A 21,862-nucleotide genomic window follows, 5' to 3' on the forward strand; every position below is an offset into this window, starting at 1 on the left:
CTGAGAGGCGAGCAATCTACTGCTGCCTCATCCTGTTCCTCAACTTGTCTCTTCTCAACAATACTGGCCAGAGAGGCGAGCAATCTACTGCTGCCTCCTCCTGTTCCTCGACTTGTCTCTTCTCAACAATACTGGCCTGAGAGGCGAGCAATCAACTGCTGCCTCCTCCTGTTCCTCAACTTGTCTCTTCAACAATACTGGCCTGAGAGGCGAGCAATCAACTGCTGCCTCCTCCTGCTGCTCAACTTGTCTCTTCTCAACAATACTGGCCTGGGTGCAATCAAGTGCTGCCGCATCCTCCTAAACTTTTTTTTCAATATTTTTGTCACCATTTTTGCACTTTTATTCACTATATTATTATTATTCCTATTATTCCTATTATTATTGTTTATTATTTTTTTTAAAAAAAAATTTCAGTATGTTTGCACTTTTTTCCCACTTTTTTCATTGTAATAGCAACTGCAACTAAACAAAACTATACCCTGTCACACTCCCACTATTGTAGCAATTATTCATCCTTTAGAGCAAGGTTCATGTTCCGTTCGGACGAAGCTGAACTTCACGAAAGTTCGCCGGATCGAACCGAACCGAACTTTTCAAAAGTTCGCTCATCCCTAGTTGTAACACGTTAGGAAATTTTTCTATGTTTAAGTATTCCTAAATGAATTAAGCACTTGGAAAGCATTAAATAATTTTGAACAGAATTTTTACTCATTTACCTGATCTACATCAAAGTTTTCATAGTAAACAGTGTATGAAAATGTGAGTAAGGCAAATTATCATCTAAAACAATAAACCAGCAGTCCTATCTCCCGAAATCTACCATAACAACTGATGTAAACCTTAGCATAACTACCACTCCCATAATGATAAACATACCAAAGCATGATAATCTACATATAAATATTACTCAGTTTCAGTGACGTAGCTTCAATGTAGGCCCAGGCTGCTGCTTTGGGGCCCTGACTCCCAGGGGACCCATAAAACTACTGAAAGATCTCACTTGTGATAACAGCCCATGCAGACTCTGAGAGCAGTATATAACAGCACAGACCTCACTGGCTGTGCTGATTACCAGATGTCAGTGGGTCTGAGTATTCTGCTCCCACTTTGTGTTTAGTTGACCTAATGACCTCTTCTCTCTCCCTATACAGTCATGGCCAAAAGTTTTGAGAATTACACAAATATTATATTTTCACATGATCTGCTGTCCACTGGTTTTTATGTGTGTTTGTCAGATGTTTTAATCACATACAGAAATATAATTGCAATCATATTATGAGTAACAAAAAGTTATATTGACAGTTAGAATGAGTTAATGCAGCAAGTCAATATTTGCAGTGTTGACCCTTCTTCTTCAGGACCTCGGGAATTCTCCCTGGCATGCTCTCAATCAACTTCTGGACCAAATCCTGACTGATAGTAGTCCATTCTTGCACAATCAATGCTTGCATTTTGTCAGAATTTGTTGTTTTTTGTTCTCAATGGGATTAAGATCTGGGGAGTTTCCAGGCCATGGACCCAAAATCTCTGTTTTGTTCCCTGAGCCATTTAGTTATCACCTTTGATTTATGGCAAGGTGCTCCATCATGCTGGAAAAGGCATTGTTGATCACCAAACTGCTCTTGGACGGTTGGGGGAAAGTTGCTCTTGGAGGACATTCTGGTACCATTCTTTATTCATGGCTGTGTTTTTAGGCAAGAATGTGAGAGAGACGATTCCCTTGGCTGAGAAGCAACCCTACACATGAATGTTTCAAGATGCTTTACAGTTGGCAGGAGACAAGACTGGTGGTAGTGCTTACCTCGTCTTCTCCGAATAAGCTGTTTTCCAGATGTCCCAAACATTCAGAAAGGGGATTCATCAGAAAAAATGACTTTACCCCATTCCCCAGCAGTCCCATCCCTGTACCTTTTGCAGAATATTAGTCTGTCCGTGATGTTTTTTCTGGAGAGAAGTGGCTTCTTTGCTGCCCTCCGTGAGACCAGGCCTTGCTCCAAGAGTCTCCGCCTCACAGTGCGTGCAGATGCACTCACACCTGCCTGCTGCCATTCCTGAGCAAGCTCCGCACTGCTGGTAGCCCCATCCTTCAGCTGAAACACTTTTAAGAGACGGTCCTGGCGCTTTGTCTGCTGGCTGGTCCTGGCTGGTCTTTCTTGGGCGCCCTGGAGCCTTTTTGACAACAATGGAACCTCTCACCTTGAAGTTCTTGATGATGCGATAGATTGTTGACTGAGGTGCAATCTTTCTAGCTGTGATACTCTTCCTTATTAGGCCATTTTTGTGCAGTGCCATGAGGACTGCACATGTTTCTTTAGAAATAACCATGGTAAACAAAAGAGAAACAATGATGCCAAGCACCAGCCTCCTTTTAAAGTGTCCAGTGGTGTCATTCTTACTTAATCATACAGATTGATCTCCAGCCCTGTCTTCATCAGCACCCACACCTGTGTTAATGGAGCAATCACTGAAACGATGTTAGCTGGTCCTTTTAAGGCAGGGCTGCAATGATGTTGAAATGTGTTTTGGGGGATAAAGTTAATTTTCTAGGCAAATATTGACTTTGCAAGTAATTGCTGGTAAGCTGATCACTCTTTATAACATTCTGGAGTATATGCAAATTGCCATTTTAAAAACTGAAGCAGTAAACATTGTAAAAATTAATATTTGTATCATTCTCAAAACTTTTGGCCATGACTATACAGTTCCCTGTCCCACAATGACCTCACACAGATAATTACATAGATAATGCTGTGGGCTTGAATTCTCCTGCTCTGTAACATATCTAGAGATAAGAAGTAGCAAGTTTCCTGTTTATACAGAGGTCCTGCTGCTCCATGCTGTCAGTATTACTGGGCTGATTCAGTGGAGGAGCGTCAGGCAGGACTTATGGTAACATGTTCTGATTCTCAATACACTTCTGTAAAAGAATGCTGCATTGTGCATCACATTTCTATAGAATCAGAAGATGTGGACACATTCATTGTGGAGCCCGGCTAATGATAGATGGTAATAAGGATGTCTCAGCACCTGGACTCATATTCAAACTCCACAAAGCACCTGCCAGAGGCCACAATGTGAAGTGGGTAAGAAATATACTGTGTATATGTAGTGTATATACAGTGTATTAGTATAAGCATCGGCAGGATAAAGGACGTCCTGAAGCTGTTTTGTTTGCTCTATGCTGTAGATTTCCCCAAAATTATTTCCCACATACGTCCCATACAGCCCAGGGACCATGGTACCCTTAATCCACCTCTGCCCCCCCCACCCCCCACACATACTTACCTGGCCCGCCGCAGAGTTTCCTCATTTTCCCAACTCCCTATCCCAGAAGTAATGTCACTTGTGCACAGGGGAGCTGGGAGACCAAAGAAATTCTGGGGGACAACCCCGGGCCAGATGCGTATATGGGGGGTCCTATACATTTTTTTTGCTATGGGGGACCTATGAATCTTAGCCACGCCCCTGCTTAGTTGTTCATTTTCTTGTGTTTTAAGGAGTTATCCAGCACTTCAAAAACATGGCCACTTTCTTCTAGAGACAGAACACTCTTGTTTCCAGTTTGGATAATAACTACTACTCTACAGCTGTTGTGGCATAATAAGAATTATATATCTGCTGCATAAAAGTAAAATGTCCAGTCATCACTGTAAGAAAATAGAAATGTTGCCAACTTGTCTCTGTCAAAACTGGAAATAGCTGGGATGTGAACCCAGGATCTTGTGCTGCAAGGTTACAAAACTAACCACTGGGCCATCATGCTGCTGATAGTAGTAGATGTACATACTCATTGTACAATGGGAGTTCTCAAGCCCAATCCGCCATCTGCCCAAAGAACTGATATGTGAATTCTTTAGGCGGATTGCACATAAGTAATCCCATTGAATTAATGAGACAGGCAGAAATTTAAGCGGCGCAAATTCCGCTTTAAATTTCTCGCCAATTCCATAGTGGGAACATACTGTAAGTGTCCCTGGAAAAAATGTTTAAATATTGGCAACTATGCACAGTAGAAGGTGGAAGAAGAAGTTGGCTTCATTCACTGTGTACCCTTAAAAGGGTTGTCCAGCAAAAATCTTTTTCTTTCAAATCAACTGGTGGCAGAAAGTTATACAGATTTGTAATTTACTTCTATTAAAAAATCGCAAGTCTTCCCATACCTATTAGCTGCTGTATGTCTTGCAGGAAATAATGTTATATTTTCAGTCTGACACAGTGCTCTCTGCTGACATCTCTGGCCGAGACAGGAACTGTCCAGAGCTGGAGAGGTTTTCTATGGGGATTCATAGAAAACCGAGACAGAGTTCCTTTCTCAGCCAGAGATGTCAGCACAGAGCACTGTGTCAGACTGAAAATAAAACAACACTTCCTGCATGACATACAGCACCTAATAAGTATGGGAAGACTTTTTAATAGAAGTAAATTACAAATCTATATAACTTTCTGACACCAGTTGATGTAAAAGAAAAAGATTTTCACTGGACAACCCCTTAAAGGGTAGCTTAATCCGCAGCAGATATAACGCTGCGAGTTTGCGGATCCTGTTAGTGTGAAGGTCTATAGGTCACATACCCGCAGCAGAATTTTCATTCCACTGCCAGTATGTAACCTGGCCCTTTAACCCCTTGCTGCCTGCAGCTCCGGCTCCCATCGGTCCCCACCAGCCAATCGGTGCTGCCATGAAAATTCAACTGCGGGTATGTGACCCATAGACCTTCACACTACCAGGATCCACAGCGGATTTTGCTGCAAACATGCAGCGTGAAATCCGCTGCGGATCCGATACGTGTGAAGCTACCCTAAAGGAAACTATGAAGGAAGAAAATGTAAAGAAATGGTTAAGGAAAAAAGACAAGAAAAAATGGAACAATGAGTAAATGAATAAGAAAAAAAAAGGACAGGAGAAATGTTTTTTTATGCTGATATACATAACTGTAATGTAAGATGAATGTGGATTTGTTCTTGTTATGTATAGAGACTTCTATGATAAGGAAAAAATCCACACTACACATCTTTAGCTCATTATAAATTTACAAGAGGCACAGACAAAAGGCCATTCCTGCTTTTTCCTTCTCATCAACTATTCCAGTTATAGCAGCTTATGAATCGTGTTCACAGCAGACACTAGGAACATGTTACAGGAGGCAGGAATGTCTGGTCTCTGGAGTGTTCATAGAGCACTGTAATGGGTGTGTCGTCAGACAAGAGGCATTGCTGCTGTAATTGAGGATTTAATTGAAAGGATTTTCACAAGAGCTCTGGGATCTTTCCTCTTGGACAGTTTTAGAGGATTAGAGATTTTTTTTACCTCACGGGTGGATAAATGTCTCTTGTAAGAAGCTTCGAGTGGTGTCATTAATTATTGTTTGTTAAATTGCCAGAAAGTGATATGTTTATATACAGCTGGTTAATCTAGAAATGCACATCAGGATCTGATGTCCACTTGTATATGGATATGAGTTACTGGCCCATGACTGCCTGCTCTGTTTTGATTTAGCTTTAGTACTTTTTACTGATATCTGGTGGTAGTGTTAGGTAAATAGTTGTAGAACATTATAGAAGTGTCTAGTACTAGTTTGAGGGTGCCCTCACACTTGTTTTTTTTATGACATTTTTCTGGTCTCCTCTCAGCCAATCAGCAGCTGAGGCGAGACATCATTGCACATCATTGGACGACGACACTGTCACCCCTAAGCCCCTTGCATCTCCCTATGGAGCACAGTCTTACCCACAGGGGGTTAACCTAATCACCTGGGAGCCAGCCTGTGACTTTTCTTTAGCCTTAAAAACGCCATGAAAAATGGCATACACAAAAAGCTATAACTTCTTTTTTTAATGGAGCAGAAGACTTCCAGTTATGAAGTCTTATGAAAGAAAAACGCTACAGTTTGCAAAAAAAAAAAAAAAAAAGAAAGAAAGAAAGAAAATAAAAAAATAACACACCCTTAGCATGCTGCGTTTTGGGAAAACTGCAACAGAGCCTCAAAAACAAGACAGAACACCAACCTCAAAAAAACATCATGTGTGTAAGGCAGATCATAAACTTCCCTTTTTTTGTGAAACAGCGACCAGCAGCAACTACCTTCATATTGTCTGGGTGGAGGTCTATGGGGTTAGGTGATATTGAGACATACTCCTTCAAATACAGTCTATAGTGAAACATGTCCTAGAAAGAAACAAAAGGAGGGCACTTACTGTATAGTGCAACTTCTTTATTAGTGATGCAGGCTTAAAATCACATTAGGCATGCAGGAGCAGGCTAGGGACGCCATTCACTTCAAATATCTCATAACTCATAGGTAGTAGTAAAACCTTTTTGCCTCTAGACGTAAAAGATGCCCCCTTGTCATGGTTAAGGGTCTAGGTGTAAAAATATCACTAGAAAGATCCCTGTACTGTCCATGTATTCATTTATACATTGTGATCAGATCACCCCTAAAATGTATTTTGGCTAAATAGCCTTAAACTTAATAATCTGCCTTTGTACTGTAGACCACCCATTCCCTTAATGACCTTAGTCGCCCTCCTCTGCACCTGCTCCAGTTCAGCCATGTCCTTCTTATATTCAGGTTCCAAACCTGTACACAATTATCAGGAACAAGACAAAACAGTGAGCCCTTACGCTGCACCCACCAATTGCCCCTACCTACTTGCCTCAACCGGCCCTAGACGGCCGTGGACAACCACGAAGACGTTCCCTATACTAGTATAGGTGCACACAGAACAAGAAAAACAAACACAATAAACACAATCGGGCATCAAATGTACAAAATCAGAATCCAATAGGTGAAGTCAAAGTTCAGGCAATATGGTCAAGGAAGGTCAAAGATACAAGGCAAAGATCAGGAGATGCAAATAATAGAAGACACTAGTAGGCAAAGACAAAGTCAATAACCAGCAATGAGTACACAGACTGGGGTTAGTTATATAGGAGGCCAGGGTTCTGGTCCAGGACATAATTGGACCATCCCCCTGATCTCCAAGCACAGACAGCTGAGAACAAAACAGATCCACTGGCAGGAAGACCTGTCAGTCACAGCAGAACCAAAACACAGATTAACCATGACATGGCCAGACAGAACTCAGCAGGTGAAGTCGGATGTGTCTATTAAATCAAGTGAGCAGATAAACCAATGTTCAGACACTGTAAAACAAAACACAGAAACAGAATACAAGAAAATCAGCGCTTTCTCAGCCGAACAGCACGAGCCGAAGGGCGCATCACGCTCCGCAAAGATACAATCCTGACAGTATCCGCCCCCCCCTTTTATGAGTGCCTCAGGACCCTCACAGGACTCAACTTCACTTAAAAAATTGCCATCTGACTCCCATTCATCAGAAGAAGAGTCCATGGCATGGAGAACAGGCGTACTGATAGGAGGAGCAGAAGAACATGATAAATTCACATTAGATACAGGAACATCAGGTACAGCCGAACTAGAAATATTTATATCGCAGGAGGGTACCTGTGCGCCCAAGTGACTTTCCTTGGAGTCACCTGAACGCCGATGATCCGGGAGATGGTTTTCTTGCTGCTAGGGACGCTTGTGGCAGAAACTGATGAAGTGCCTACTGTCACCACAGTAATAGCATTGACTGTTGTGTCTGCAATGTTCTCACCTGGCCTTGGCATCCAATCTTCCCAGCTGCATGGGTTCATCTTCAGGAAAATCAGGGGTAACAATAGGGTTTTTGACAGAGAAGGGGACAGAGGTTTAAGAGAGGTCAGAGCCTACTTTTTTACTATGTCTGTCACAGAGTCTACGGTCTATGCGTATGGCCAAAGTCATGGCCTGCTTAAGGGTAGGAGGATCTGGATGACCTGTCCAGGCATCCTTAATGCTATCAGACAACCCCTGCTTAAACTGGCATCTAAGCGCAGGATCATTCCACCCAGATGGAATGCACCACTGGCGCAACTCAGCACAATACTCCTCCACCGGTCGCTTGCCCTGCCTCAAAGTTGTCAAGTGCCTCTCAGCCACCCCTGCTCTGTCTTCTTGGCTGCACAGCACGAGCCGAGGGGCGCATCACGCTCTGCAAAGATACAATCCTGACAACAATATTCCATGTGTGTTTTGATCAGTAATTTATAAAGAGGGGGAGATTTGGGAGGGGGAGAGGGGGAGATTTATCAAACTGGTGTAAAATTGAATTGTCTTAGTTGCCCCTAGTAACCAATCAGATTCCACCTTTCATTCCTCACAGATTCTTTGAAAAATTTAAGGTGGCATCTGAGACAATTCTACTTTGCACCAGTTTGATAAATCTGCCCCTATGTTCTTATCTTTAGCATCCATTCCTCTTTTGTTGCATCCAATGATTTTATTAGTCTTGTCAGCCACTGATCACTAAGGTTAAGTTTACTGTCCACCAATACCCACAGGTCCTTTTCAGAAGCAGTTTTACCCAGTGTTTTATTATTTAGCACATAATTGTACTTATTATTTCTACAGCCCAAGTGCATAACCTTACATTTATCCACAATAAACGTCATTTGCCATTTCTCTGCCCAAGCCTCCAGCTTTTCCAAATCCTTCTGTAATATATTATCCTCCTCTGTGGTGATTTCTTTACCCAGTTTAGTGTCATCTACAAAAATGGAAATTGTACTCTGTAGCTCCCATACAAGGTCATTAATAAACATATTAAAAAGAAGGAAAGAAAGATAAGGGCACTCACCCGAATGCGGCAATATTCTCCTTTATTCAAAGGACGTGCATAATAAAAGTCCGTGCAAACATCTTACATGCGGGCAGACGCCAAACCACCTTCAAGGCGTGTACATGATGGCCATTTCGCGCGCATGCGCGCGAAATGGCCATCATGTACACGCCTTGAAGGTGGTTTGGCGTCTGCCCGCATGTAAGATGTTTGCACGGACTTTTATTATGCACGTCCTTTGAATAAAGGAGAATATTGCCGCATTCGGGTGAGTGCCCTTATCTTTCTTTCCTATACTTTGTTGGATTACCGAGATACCTATATATAAGGAGCACCCCCAGGCAACCCCACCATAGCCCTCTACGCACAGCAAATACCACGTTTAGAAGCCATTAAATAAGGAGTAGTGCCAGTGACCTCTACAGAAAGCTATTCGGATATTAAAAAGAAGTGTACCTCATCCTGACCCCTGCGTTATACCACTTATAACTGTGACCCAATCTGAGTAAGTTCCATCAATAACAACTCTCTGTTTGTTGTCACTCAGCTAGTTTCTTACCCAATTACATATATTTACCCCTTGTTCCAGCATCCTTATTTTATGGACCTTTCATGTGGAACAGTATCAAATGCCTCTGAAAAGTCCAGAAACACAACGTCCACAGCCTCCCCCAGGTCCATAATTGACCTCATTGTAGAAGCCAATTAGATTAATGTGACAGGAGACAGGACAAATCCCTCATAAACCCATACTGGTGGTGTGTTATTAGTTTTTTTTTTAATTAAGATAAATCAGTATAGCAGGAACGGCAAACATAATAAACAATGTAAAATTACCTGTCCTCGTGCCACTCCTGGGTCCAGCTGACAGCCGGCGGCCTCTTGTAGCTCTTCCAGCTCCAATGTCCCATACACGGCTGAGCGATTGCCCACTCAGCCAAACAGTGACTGGGGCAAGACACACAGGACACAGTGACATTGCAGCTGGAAGAGCTAGGTATGTGACATACCCGGATCCCAGCAAAAGATGACAGCCCGCAGTTGCCATTGGGAACTTGGAGCAGCGCTACGGAGGCACGGGGACTGGTAAGCTAACATTGTTTATTAATTTCTCGCACCCCGTTGCTGGCCTGCCTGTTTAGATTTTCATTGGACTTCCCATTTAAATATTAGGAATAAGGGTCTATCTAACACAGTACCGAATTTCTGCAAAACTCTGGAATAGATGCCTTTTGGAACCGGTGATATATGGATTTTTTATGTTTTTAACTACATCAATTGTAGGACTTGTGAGGGTAGGATTGTACAAGAACCTTGTTGTTTTGTCTGGTATGTATTATGACCTCCAGCCAGGACCAGTGCTCAGAGCTGTCACGTCAAGTCTCCTTTCAGAACTGCATCCTGCGATAGGAAAATGTACTACACTACACTACGCTACATAGCACCACAAACCAGTGGGAGTTAACTGGTGTGATTGTGCTTCAGAGCTTAGGTAACCCACAGTAGTGCTAGGCCTAACATTGCATGGGTTAAAATGTTACTGTCATGACATACAAAAGAAAAATAAGTCTGTCTCGAAGGTTAAAGTGCCATTGTTCAGGCAGGACCTGAACATGACATAGGAGGAAACGGGGAGCATGAAGAGGTAAGAATGGGCTGTTTGTTATATTTTCACCAAGGGCAGCAACATATTCAAAGTTAATTTTGAGCAGAATAGGTGTTCAGAGTTTGCGTGTGTAAAATAGGCTTGGGGTTTTGTGTGCTGGAGGGCGAATGCTGCAGTGGAAATATACAGCCTAAAATGTGGCCATGTTGTTGTTCTAGTAGTCTTGGAAAAGTACAGTTCACAGACTCTGTCCATGAAAGCTCTTATCAGGTTTTAGAGAGACTAAGGGCCCTATTCCACTGGACGATTATCGTTTGCATATCATTAACGATTAACGATCGCAAACGACCACTATTGCGAAAGACCTGAAAACGTTCACTCATTTCCATTGAACGATAATCGTTACTTATGATCGTAATTGCGATCGTTTTTTCTTCGCTATTTATTCGCTATTGCATTCGTATCTATTGCGAACGACCGAACGATGTCTTATTCAACGCGAACGATTTGCGAACGAGCAACGATAAAAATAGGTCCAGGTCTTATAAAGCGATCAACGATTTCTCGTTCGGTCGTTAATCGTTAACTGCATTTCAACCGAACGATTATCGTTTAGATTCGAACGATTTAACGATAATCTGAACGATAATCGTCCAGTGGAATAGGGCCCTTAGGGTGTGTTTACACAGAGAGATTTATCTGACAGATTTTTGAAGCCAAAGCAAGGAATGGATTCCTTTATGATCTGTTCCCTGTTTATAGTCTGTTCCTGGCTTTGGCTTTAAAAAAAATCTATTAGATAAATCTGTCTTTGTAAACACGCCATAAGGCCTCATACACACGTTCCGTATACATGCGTATAAGGTCTTACAGTATTTTAACACAGTGGAAATCTGCAATAAATTGTGCAAATAAAAGTTACTTGGCAATTCTCAATACAATTTAGGAAGGAAACTTTAGGGAACTTGGAATCTCTTATGTATGCTAATTTAAAAGGAGAACAGATCATTATCTTGCCTCTTCTTCTTTCTTATGAATATGACCTGAATGTAAAATTCTTGTAGTTCTTTAGCATGAAGAGCTCTTATCTGTCCTATGAATAATTAACAGTAAAGCACATTAAGAAATGAAAGAAATAGCAAACCCAACAGTTATGTGAAGGACAAACTGATGGTGTATGGTAAGAAGGTGTAACACTGACGGATGACACTCACCAGCAGCAGCGTCGTCCTGTCCGCTCCTCTGCTGTACTCTGTGCTTGTCCTGAGGCTGCTTGTGCCTTCCGGTGTCATCTTCCTCCTTCTGCTGCAATGACTCCAGCAGAGTAACCTGCACCTATATAAACCAGCAGCACTGTCTGCTATTTTGGGATTCTGTTCTTCGGATTATGCCTCGTGCCTGACCGACCTCTGTTTGTACCATTTGTCCTGTTGAGGACAATTGTCTGACCTGTCTCTGAAGCCGCCTGCTCTTGCAGCCCCCTGGCAGCGTGCTGGGTGCAGCAATCTGGAGGGGTTGAGGTTGAAAGCACCACACGGGTATCTGTCATGGCAGCCAGAAGTGCATTGCCCACCCCTGGACCCCTGTAGTTGTGAGGAGGAGTAGTAAGCTGTAATCAGGAGATAGGAAGAAAATAGAGATTAGTCCCGCACATGGGCCACCTGGCCAGTCCCAGTAAAGTCTCTCAGCAGGCTCTCTGTAGGATTGTCTCCCATACACAAAACTCTGGACTCCACTGAGACTTAACTCACCAACTAACCACCAACCATACAACTCAGTCCCACTCCGCTATTTATAACCTAGGCATTCAAGGCGGGAATCCGATTGGGTACTAAACAGAATAACCCATTGTGATAGGGCAGTAACTCCTGAGGTATTTAGCTCAGGAATTGGACAAAGCAGAAATCATCAGACAGTGGCAGGGAATACACATCATCCATACAGAATACAGTCAACCCTTACATACTTTTGACCACCAGCCATGCAAATAACAGTGACATCTGGTGGTGGGAGTCGCACACTACTGGCTTCAGTCTCAGACCTTACACATACACATAGTACCAACCTATACGTTTTAGAACAATGGACCCCCACTCTGGGACACTGCACTCTGACCCTTTACCTGTCTATGATTTCTGTTTCATCCCTAGTACTGCGCTGACTTTCCTGCTATCAACACGGCCTGCTGACTATGATTACTCAGCCTGTTACCCAACACCTTGGGGACCAGCTGCTGCTCACACCAGGACCACACTTGTGGAGTAAGCTTGTGTCCCCTAACTGCAAAAGTTCAGCTTCCGCATCCTGGAGCGGAATAAAGGGTGAACACCTAGAGGACACTTAAACTTTGCTCTCTGGTGTATCCCAAAGCCAAACCGGTCGAGTAGCACAGCAGCTCCACGTTTGCTGTCTGTTACAGTAGGACCATCTTGTGGAGGAAGCTGTCTGTGGCTTTGAGTCTGAGTGACAGAGTAAAGAGCCAATGGCTTTTCCCCCTATCATAGCTGGCTACTAAGCACCACATATAACTGAAAACATGTCATTAGAAGCTATGGCTCAAATATACTAATCTGCCTGTGTTTGATTTTTGTCTCAGACAGACAGAAACCAATCACAGCTCAGCTTTTGTTTCTCAAAATGAGCTGTAGTGGGTTGCTATTCATCTGAGATAAAAATCCAACACATTTTATGGCTTATGGCTCTATACAAAAAGCCTTGGGGGGAACACAAGGTGTTAAAGGTACCCATTCCCCAGGTACTTTATGTATAAGTTTGTCATGTGGCTGAGAAATACCTTGCTTAACATTCATGTTGAACTGTTGAACCATGCTTGTCACACCACTTAACAGCAGACACTAAAGTAAATTGTCAGTGCAAAGGTTAACATCACTACAGTGTTCTTACCACAACTAGTTTCACATGTATGGACGTAAGATGCTTTGGTCATATAATGTCTCTCAACCAATGAGAAGAGTCCCTAGTCCAGCCCTTGTCCAATTTCCTGGGCCCTAGCACTGCTACATCTCACTGTACTGTATGCACAATGCTTGGCATAGTGAGGTATAGTGGTAAAAGGGTTCAGGGAATGATAGGCCCCCTTCCTTGATACTATTCATAGCCAAAAAAGACATATTTTTATGAAAATAAAAACACAGAGGCAACAACAGGTATGTTCAGAATGCTTTTTATTGACATCTATTGAGTAGTGCTACCAGTTCAGTAGGAATTCAGGAGGTAACAGACTTAGTTTTATTGATATACCCCTTCCTTTTTTTTTTTGTCCCTCCTGCCTGATTTACAACAACTAAATAGGGAGTCGATACCCAGAGACCAAAACTGTCTCCATTACCGTCAAAAAACAAACTCAGCTCAGCTATTATTTTACTGGTGTATTCTAAGAAATAAAAGATGAGCTGTGATTGGTTGCCAGGGGCAAATGAGGCGGTGTTAGTCTCAGACAGATTGCTTAATCTGGGCAAGGTGCCAATTGGGGGCGCTCTTGTACATTGATATATTAATTCACCTCTTTGTTTCTACACAAACTTTCCACTTTGAAACCAAGTTTCCGTGGATTGTGATTCATCATTTAACAAGTGTTCTTGCGCTGCTAAATTGGTGGCTACCATAGTAACCACGTGATGACATCAACATTATATCAAAGGAATAATATTGTAAGGCAAGCTGCTGATCCACAGATCAAAGTGGCTAGTGATGCATCTACTTGTTTTAGTGCAGGATCTTTAATCTTATTTTTACGTTTCAATGATAAAGATATTCCTTTCACCATTCAGTGCTCACATTCTCCTATAGTTATAGCCTCTTGCATACATATGACCTTTAGAAAATCAAAATAGATAGAGATATTCATAGCACTAGAAACATTTGAATCTGGAAATATACTAGCTCCCAGAAAGTAATTAGACATCCCTGCAATCCACAGTCCTGATAGTCCTGAAGTCACAGGCGTCGCTGATAAATATTGTAGGGGAAAGAACATTGCTCGAATGCAAGATGCCACGCAGTGTAATTGTCGCTTATCACAGGACAGTATTCATACTGTCAGGATTGTATCTTTGCGGAGCGTGATGCGCCCCTCGGATCGTGCTGTGCGGCCAAGAAGGCGCTGATTTTCTTGTATTGTTCTGTTTCTGTGTTTTGTTTTGCATCAGTCTGAACACTGGTTTATCTGCTCACTTGATTTAATGGACACACCCGACTTCACCTGCTGAGTTCTGTCTGGCCATGTCATGGTTAATCTGTGTTTTGGTTCTTGCTGTGACTGACAGGTATTCCTGCCAGTGGATTTGTTTTGTTGTCAAGTGTATGTGCTTGGTAATCAGGGGGATGGTCAGTCTGACCTTAGGGGGTTAAGTGTGGATGCAATCAGGGGCGTAGCTAATGTCTCCTGGGCCCTGGTGCGAGAGGCCAACTTAGGCCCCCCCCCCCCTCCTTTCACGACCAAGTGATGCTATTGGTGTGTGTGTATATATATATATATATATATATATATATATATATATACACACACACACACACCAAGACAGATATTACCACTAACACCAGCATATTGGAAGAGAAAGTATTATCACCGTACATATTACTGCCATACTGTTACCGACCAAATCCTGTATACTGAGACCTATATTACCAGTAATACCAGTATATAGGAAGGAAACATTACTGCCACACCACAACCACTACCATCACCACCATATTGTTACTGACCAAATCCAGTATACTAAATCACCTCATCCAGTCATATAGAGGTGGCCCCAGCTCTACACAGGCTCTATACACCATATACATTACAGTGCAGATATATCAGGTGACTCACAGGGGGACGTATTCTCTGATCGGAGTTCTTCCCTTTTCATCTTCTTCTCCATTTGCCCTGGGCCCTTATGAGAACTTCTCCGAGCCACGAATCCACAGAATCTGCCAGACAGACATATTAGTCTCCTCACTCTGGCACCATCCTCATCTATATACACACTGCACATCTGTATTGTCCCCTTTACACACTCCTTTAGTGGGTAGCCCTGACTCTATGTGACCCCCTAATAATATATGCCCCCCTCTGTGTATTCCCTCTCCCCCTATGTTGCCATCCCCAAATAGATGGCCCCTCTCCCCCCATGTTGCCCTCCTTATAGATGGCCCCCTCTCCCCCCACCCTCCCTTATAGATGGCCTCCTCTCCCCCCTCCATATAGATGGCCCCCTTTACCCCCTCCCTTATAGATGGCCTCCTCTCTCCTCACCCTCCCTTATGGATGGCCCCCTCTCCCCCCACCCTCCCTTATAGATGGCCCCCTCTCCCCCCCTCCCTTATAGATGGTCCCCTTCCCCCCCCCCTCCCTTATAGATGGTCCCCTTCCCCCCCTCCCTTATAGATGGTCCCCTTCACCCCCTCCCTTATAGATGGTCCCCTTCACCCCCCCTCCCTTATAGATGGTCCCCTTCACCCCCCCTCCCTTATAGATGGTCCCCTTCACCCCCCCTGCCTTATAGATGGTCCCCTTCACCCCCCCTCCCTTATAGATGGTCCCCTTCACCCCCCCTCCCTTATAGATGGCCCCCTCTCCCCCCCTCCCTTATAGATGGTCCCCTTCACCCCCCCTCCCTTATAGATGGTCCCCTTCACCCCCCCTCCTTTATAGATGGCCCCGTTCACCCCCCTCCCTTATAGATGGCCCCCTTCACCCCCCCTCCCTTATAGATGGTCCCCTTCACCCCCCCTCCCTTATAGATGGCCCCCTTCATCCCCCCCTTATAGATGGTCCCCTTCACCCCCCCCTCCTCCCTTATAGATGGTCCCCTTCACCCCCCCTCCCTTATAGATGGTCCCCTTCACCCCCCCTCCCTTATAGATGGCCCCGTTCACCCCCCTCCCTTATAGATGGCCCCCTTCACCCCCCCTCCCTTATAGATGGTCCCCTTCACCCCCCCTCCCTTATAGATGGCCCCCTTCACCCCCCCTTATAGATGGTCCCCTTCACCCCCCCCTCCTCCCTTATAGATGGTCCCCTTCACCCCCCCTCCTCCCTTATAGATGGTCCCCTTCACCCCCCCTCCTCCCTTATAGATGGTCCCCTTCACCCCCCCCCTCCTCCCTTATAGATGGTCCCCTTCACCCCCCCCTCCTCCCTTATAGATCGTCCCCTTCACCCCCCCCTCCTCCCTTATAGATGGTCCCCTTTCCCCCCACCCTCATAGATGCCCCCCTCTTTCCCCCCACCCGTACAGGCTGATAAAAAACAAAACTTAACTCACCTGACAACGCGCTCCCACGTTGATCCTCACTCCTTCGGTCTGTCCCCGGCTGCTGCGCGGCTGCCGGGGGTGTCGCGTCTTATCCCCGGCAGCACGCGCATCCCAGAGCTCCCTGCGCGCCGGAACCGGAAGTCAGGGCCCAAGGCGCGCAGGGAGCTCTGGGATGCGTGCGCTGCCGAGGATAAGACGCGACATCCCCGGCAGCTGCGCAGCAGCCGGGGGAAGACAGAGTCGGACTCTTGTGACCGCAAGCAAAACAATGCTTGCGGTCACAAGAGTGATTGAAAGGGAGGGCCTTGTGGGGCCCTGAGGGCCCCGCGGGCCCCCCTTTGTGGCGGGCCCGGTCACGGCGGCGACCCCCGCGACCACGGTGGCTACGCCACTGGATGCAATGCAATGCCTTTTTTTGTGTCTCCTCTTTTATTTTTCAGATATCAGTATCCAGAGAACTGCATCGGATTCGGTTGACTATGTCAATGACCAGCGTTTTGGTTTTTCTTTTAATAAAATGGTCAATGAGGGTGTGGGGTGTTATTTTTTAAATGAAATATTTTTATCAATTGTGTCTTGTCTTTTTTTATTCACTTTTAAGGCTTAGTAGTGGAAGCCTTCTGATTGATGCCATCCATTACTAAGTCGGGGATTAGCGTTAGCTGGCATAATATGACTAACACTAACTCCCCCTATTATTACCTGAGTACCCACCGCACCAGGACTATTGGGAAGAGCCAGGTCCCAGTAGTCCCGGAGCATCAAAATTGGTGCTCCTGGACTGGGGGGTAGCAGGCTAGTATTATCAGGCTGGGGAGGGCTGAAACAAATGGCCCTTCCCACCCTGATACTATTAGGCTGCTGCTGTTTGGGTTTTTAACCTGGCTGGTTGTGAAAATGGGGGGAACCCTACTCGTTTATTAAAAACTGTTTATTTATTTTTTAAAAAAGTGAGTAGGGTTCCCCCTATTTTCATAACCAGCCAGGTTAAAATAAAAAAACAGCAGCAGCCATTTATTTTTGCCCTCCCCAGCCTAATAATACCAGCCTACTACTGCCCAGCCCAGAAGCGCTAGTTTTAATGCTCTGGGACTACGAGTACCCAGTTCTTGCCAGTACCCCTGGTGTGGTGGGTACTGGGGTAATACAGGCTAACACTAAGCCCCTAACGGGGCTTAAAAATTGATAAGAGCATTTTATTCAAAACATAACACCCCCACAACCCACATTTTATTAAAAAAACACCAAAATGATGGTCATTGATGTAGTCCACCAAACTGAAGCAATCCTCTGTATACCAATATCTGAAAAACAAAAAAGGAGGCATAAAAAAAGGCAGAAGCAGAACCCCCCCCCCCCCCCATTTTGACAGGTGTTTCACTCCTTACAGTATATAGCATCTTTCCAGATACTGTTTACAGTCTGGCACAAAATGGGTTAAGTGAGTATGCATTGCAACCACTCTTAACCCTTTGGGTGCCATAGTGAACAATGTGGACCCCAGGTGGTTAAGTAAAGATGCATTGCATTCACACTTAACCCCTTGGGCACCAGACTAATCTAACACTGTACTCACTGTGTTTTTATTAGTGTTTTTTTTTTTTTTTTTTTTTTTTTAAGGATTTTAAGGCAGTGTGAAACCAGCCTTTTACTAGATGAATACTCATAAAATAATTTTAATGGCCACTGTGTAATGCTTATGATCAGTTGCCTCATTGTTCCCTTAGCTGAGGATCTGTTCATACAAAACTCCCCTGGAGCCCATTATTGTACAACATTGTACAGATGCAACCCATAGGTGGACTATATACTACTATAAACAACAGTGAATGAATTTACAGATTAATCAAAGTTTTATTGTTACCTATAAAAGCCAGCACAGTGACAAAGCAATTTCAGTTTCAGAACAAAAAAAACACATCCAGATGAAAGCCGAACAAAATTACATTCCAGCAAATTGTAAAGGAACAGTAAAGCTTGTACATAAAACACATCGAGCAAACAAGGATAAAACCATCAAAGAATAAAAAGGAGAAAGAAAGGAGAGAAGAACGAGAAAAAAAATCCACCCAACCTAGAATGCCAGTTCTACCGATTGTTTAAAGGGATTTTTTCAGTCACAACTGGTTGATATCCTTAGGATAGGCCATCAATATCTGATTGTTAGGATGCTGACCCTCTGGCACCTCTGATGACCACTGTGTATAGAGCCAGAAGCCTTGGTAGATTTCATTGTGTAGTGCCCATGCAGGGTTACTGCAGCACATCTCCTATACACTTCAGCTACAGCTGAGCTGCAGTAACAGTAAACAGAGCCATAGCTTCTAGCTACATTTACAGAGTACACAGTGGTTGGCACCCCATGAATGTAAGTTTAGGTTTGTGTGAAGCCGGACGCTCAGTATTTAAATCCTGGTGAATGGAGAAGATAGATATAGCCCGAGAGCTGTCTGGAAAACATGGATACAGTCTATGGCTGTATGGTGGTTTTTAAAAATTTTTTAGAATAAAAATAGAGTGACCTGAATTTCTATTCAGCCCCAGGTACTCTGTACATTAGGATTAGGTATTAAAAAAATATCCAAAACTTTGAACATGGAGCACTATTAAATACATCATCTGAAAATTAGAGTATGGCCTTACTGCAAACCTACCAAGACATGGCTATCCAGCTAAACTGACAACCTGGTCAAGGAGAGTACTAATTACAGAAGCAGCCAAGAGGCCCATGGTCACTGTGGAGGAGATGCACAGATCCACAGCTCAGGTGATGGAAGCTTTCCATAGCACAACTATTAGTAATAAACTCCACAAACCTGGCCTTTATGGAAGAGTGGCAAAAAGAAAGCCAGTTTTGAAAGCAAGTCCTAATAAGTCCTGTTTCCAGTTTGCCATAAGCCATGTAGGGGATGCAGAAAACAGGTGGAAGAAGGTGTTCCGGTCATATAAGACCTAAGTTGAACTTTGTGGCCTAAATGCAAAATGCTATGTGTGGCGGAAAACTAACACTGCACATCACTCTGAATACACCATCCCCATTTTGAGACATGTTGGTGGCAGCTTCATGCTGAGGGGATGCTTCACTTCAGCAGGGACAGTGGAGCTGGTCAGACCTGATGGAAAGATGAATGGAACAATACAGAGCACTATTGGAGGAATACCTGTAGAGGCTGCAAATGACTTGAGACTGGGGCGGAGGTTCACCTTACAACCCTACACATACAGCCAGAACTACAATAACATGGTTTGGATCGAAGCATATTTATGTTTTAGAATGGCCCAGTCAAAGTCTAGACCTAATCCCAATGAGAATCTGTGGCAAGACTTGAAAATTGCTATCCACTTACGCTTTCCATCCAATCTTACTTACAAAAAAGGATGGGAAATAATTCAGATGTTTAAAGCTGGTAGAGATATACCCCAAAAGACCTGTAGCTGTAATTGTAGTGAAAGTATTGACTGATTAAAAAAAAATCTTTACACTTCACAATTACTAGCTACCTTGTGTTGCTATATCACATTAAATCCAAATAAAATACTTATAAGTTTCTGAATGTAATTTAAAAAATGTGGAAAAGGGGGTTTGAAAACTTTCTTCAAGGTACTGTAGGTCAGGATAGCATTAATGAGAACAGTCAGAAAAAGCTGGGTAAAATCCTTAGAACCATAAATAAAATACACCTTTGCTGTTTCATTGAATAGGAATCCTAATGTTTATGCATGAGAGAAAGGGAGAGGGGTGCTTTTTCTTTAACAGGATGGGAAATAAGTATGTGATCAGTGGGGTCCCCTATGTAAATGAAGTGTCAGTTCAGGATGCACACTGCTATTAATTCACTTAGCGGACAATGGACCTATGTTTTCATGATTGTGGGGGTCCCAGTAATTGGACCACCAGTGATCACATAAGTTGTAATTGTATGATAATCCATTTAACATCCTTTATGTGTTGGGTACAAAGGTGGCTGTGAGCTAACCATTTCAAATCTGCATCCACATATCAATGAAGTTGTTCCAATGCGGGAAACATATTTTTCTGAGCCCGACTGCTGTCTAATTTGGTACTGTGGCTGCACTTTATCATAGACTTCTGTATCATTTCAGAATAATAGGGTATTGTTATGCTCCACAGCTTGGAAAGACGTCAGACAAGCAACTCCCCAGGCAGAAGATATTGTATGCAAATGAGTTGAAGAACAAGGCAAATAAGAAGCAGAATATAAATGTTAGATACCTTCATGTAGATACGATTTAATTTGATACTAATATATGTTAATCCTAATTGCTAAACGCATTAAATGAACTCCTTCCTTTAGTACAGATGTAACCAGGGGATTAAGCAGATGATGGGGAACATGTCCTAAAGTTTCTGACAGAATTAATTGCACTACTTGAATATCTTATTATGTGCAGCTAAGTGGGAGAAAATTTGGACCTGGCAGAATTGTTTAGAACAGAATTATATTTAGGATATGGCTGCACTGAAACGTCACTAAGATAATTTGTATGATAATTTTGATCAAGAAGTTTCAGGCAATGCTAACACAGATCTATGGTTAGTGAAGGCAAACATAAAGTTGCCAACATTTACAATTTTTTTTTAGTTACACCTTACATCTCCGCTTTGACAGGGCTTGGTTTTTGGGGCTGTGGCTTGTCTATATACATTTATAGGAATATTTCTGGTGTATTCTTATCACTATAAGGATGCTACTCTCAGGACAATATAGAGATAGAGGGGTGCCCATAACTTGATCTCACATGCAATTTACTGTTAATATTGCAGTTCCTAAAAGGCATTGAAAAACACCTTTTATCAAGACCAACCTCCCAAATTATCCAGAACCTCAAATTTTAGACCTCATAGTATATCCTGCAGACCAGGTCCCCCAGTTCAGTATCTGGAGCAGACTCCATAATTTAGGGCAGTTTCCAGGTAATTTAATGAACAGGGCTAATCTCAAATAATCTTGGGAAAACCCCTTTAAAACCAAAAAAAATTTTCAAAGTAAATTTAATATTTTTTTATAGGCTTCCCAATTCCCAAGTGGTCCAGCACAATCCCCTACAGTACATAGCAGTACTACAGCACATGACCAATGAGGCTGCTGATTGGTTACAGAAATCACTTCTCAGACCCTTGTGGACCACTGAATTGATGGGGATTGGAAAGGTGAATGGTGAGATGGGAAGCATATTGGTTGTCACACAACTTCTCCGGAATCTATAACTATGTCCCACAGATATAACTAAAATAGCTACTTGATTTGTGATGTTACTGCACCAGAGAGGTCCCCTTTAAGACATCAATAAGACACTATCTTCA

The 21,862-nt window shown here is 43.3% G+C and overlaps 1 protein-coding gene across 1 annotated transcript in view; it reads right to left on the bottom strand.

Annotated features, from left to right (window-relative positions):
* The window catches only part of LOC138789297 (histamine H3 receptor-like), a 60,455-nt gene extending 47,354 nt beyond the window's left edge, over window positions 1-13,101 (bottom strand). The window contains exons 1-5 of the mRNA XM_069967901.1: window positions 13,018-13,101; window positions 11,488-11,608; window positions 8,474-8,595; window positions 7,470-7,663; window positions 7,295-7,374 (exon numbers count right to left, since the gene is read on the bottom strand). Coding sequence (XP_069824002.1) covers window positions 7,295-7,374; window positions 7,470-7,663; window positions 8,474-8,595; window positions 11,488-11,608; window positions 13,018-13,101 — 601 coding nt within the window. The remainder of the gene's footprint in view (window positions 1-7,294; window positions 7,375-7,469; window positions 7,664-8,473; window positions 8,596-11,487; window positions 11,609-13,017) is intronic.
* Window positions 13,102-21,862: the final 8,761 nt, after the last annotated feature.

This window comes from Dendropsophus ebraccatus, chromosome 4 (genome assembly GCF_027789765.1).
Source record: "Dendropsophus ebraccatus isolate aDenEbr1 chromosome 4, aDenEbr1.pat, whole genome shotgun sequence".
Lineage (NCBI taxonomy): Eukaryota > Metazoa > Chordata > Amphibia > Anura > Hylidae > Dendropsophus > Dendropsophus ebraccatus.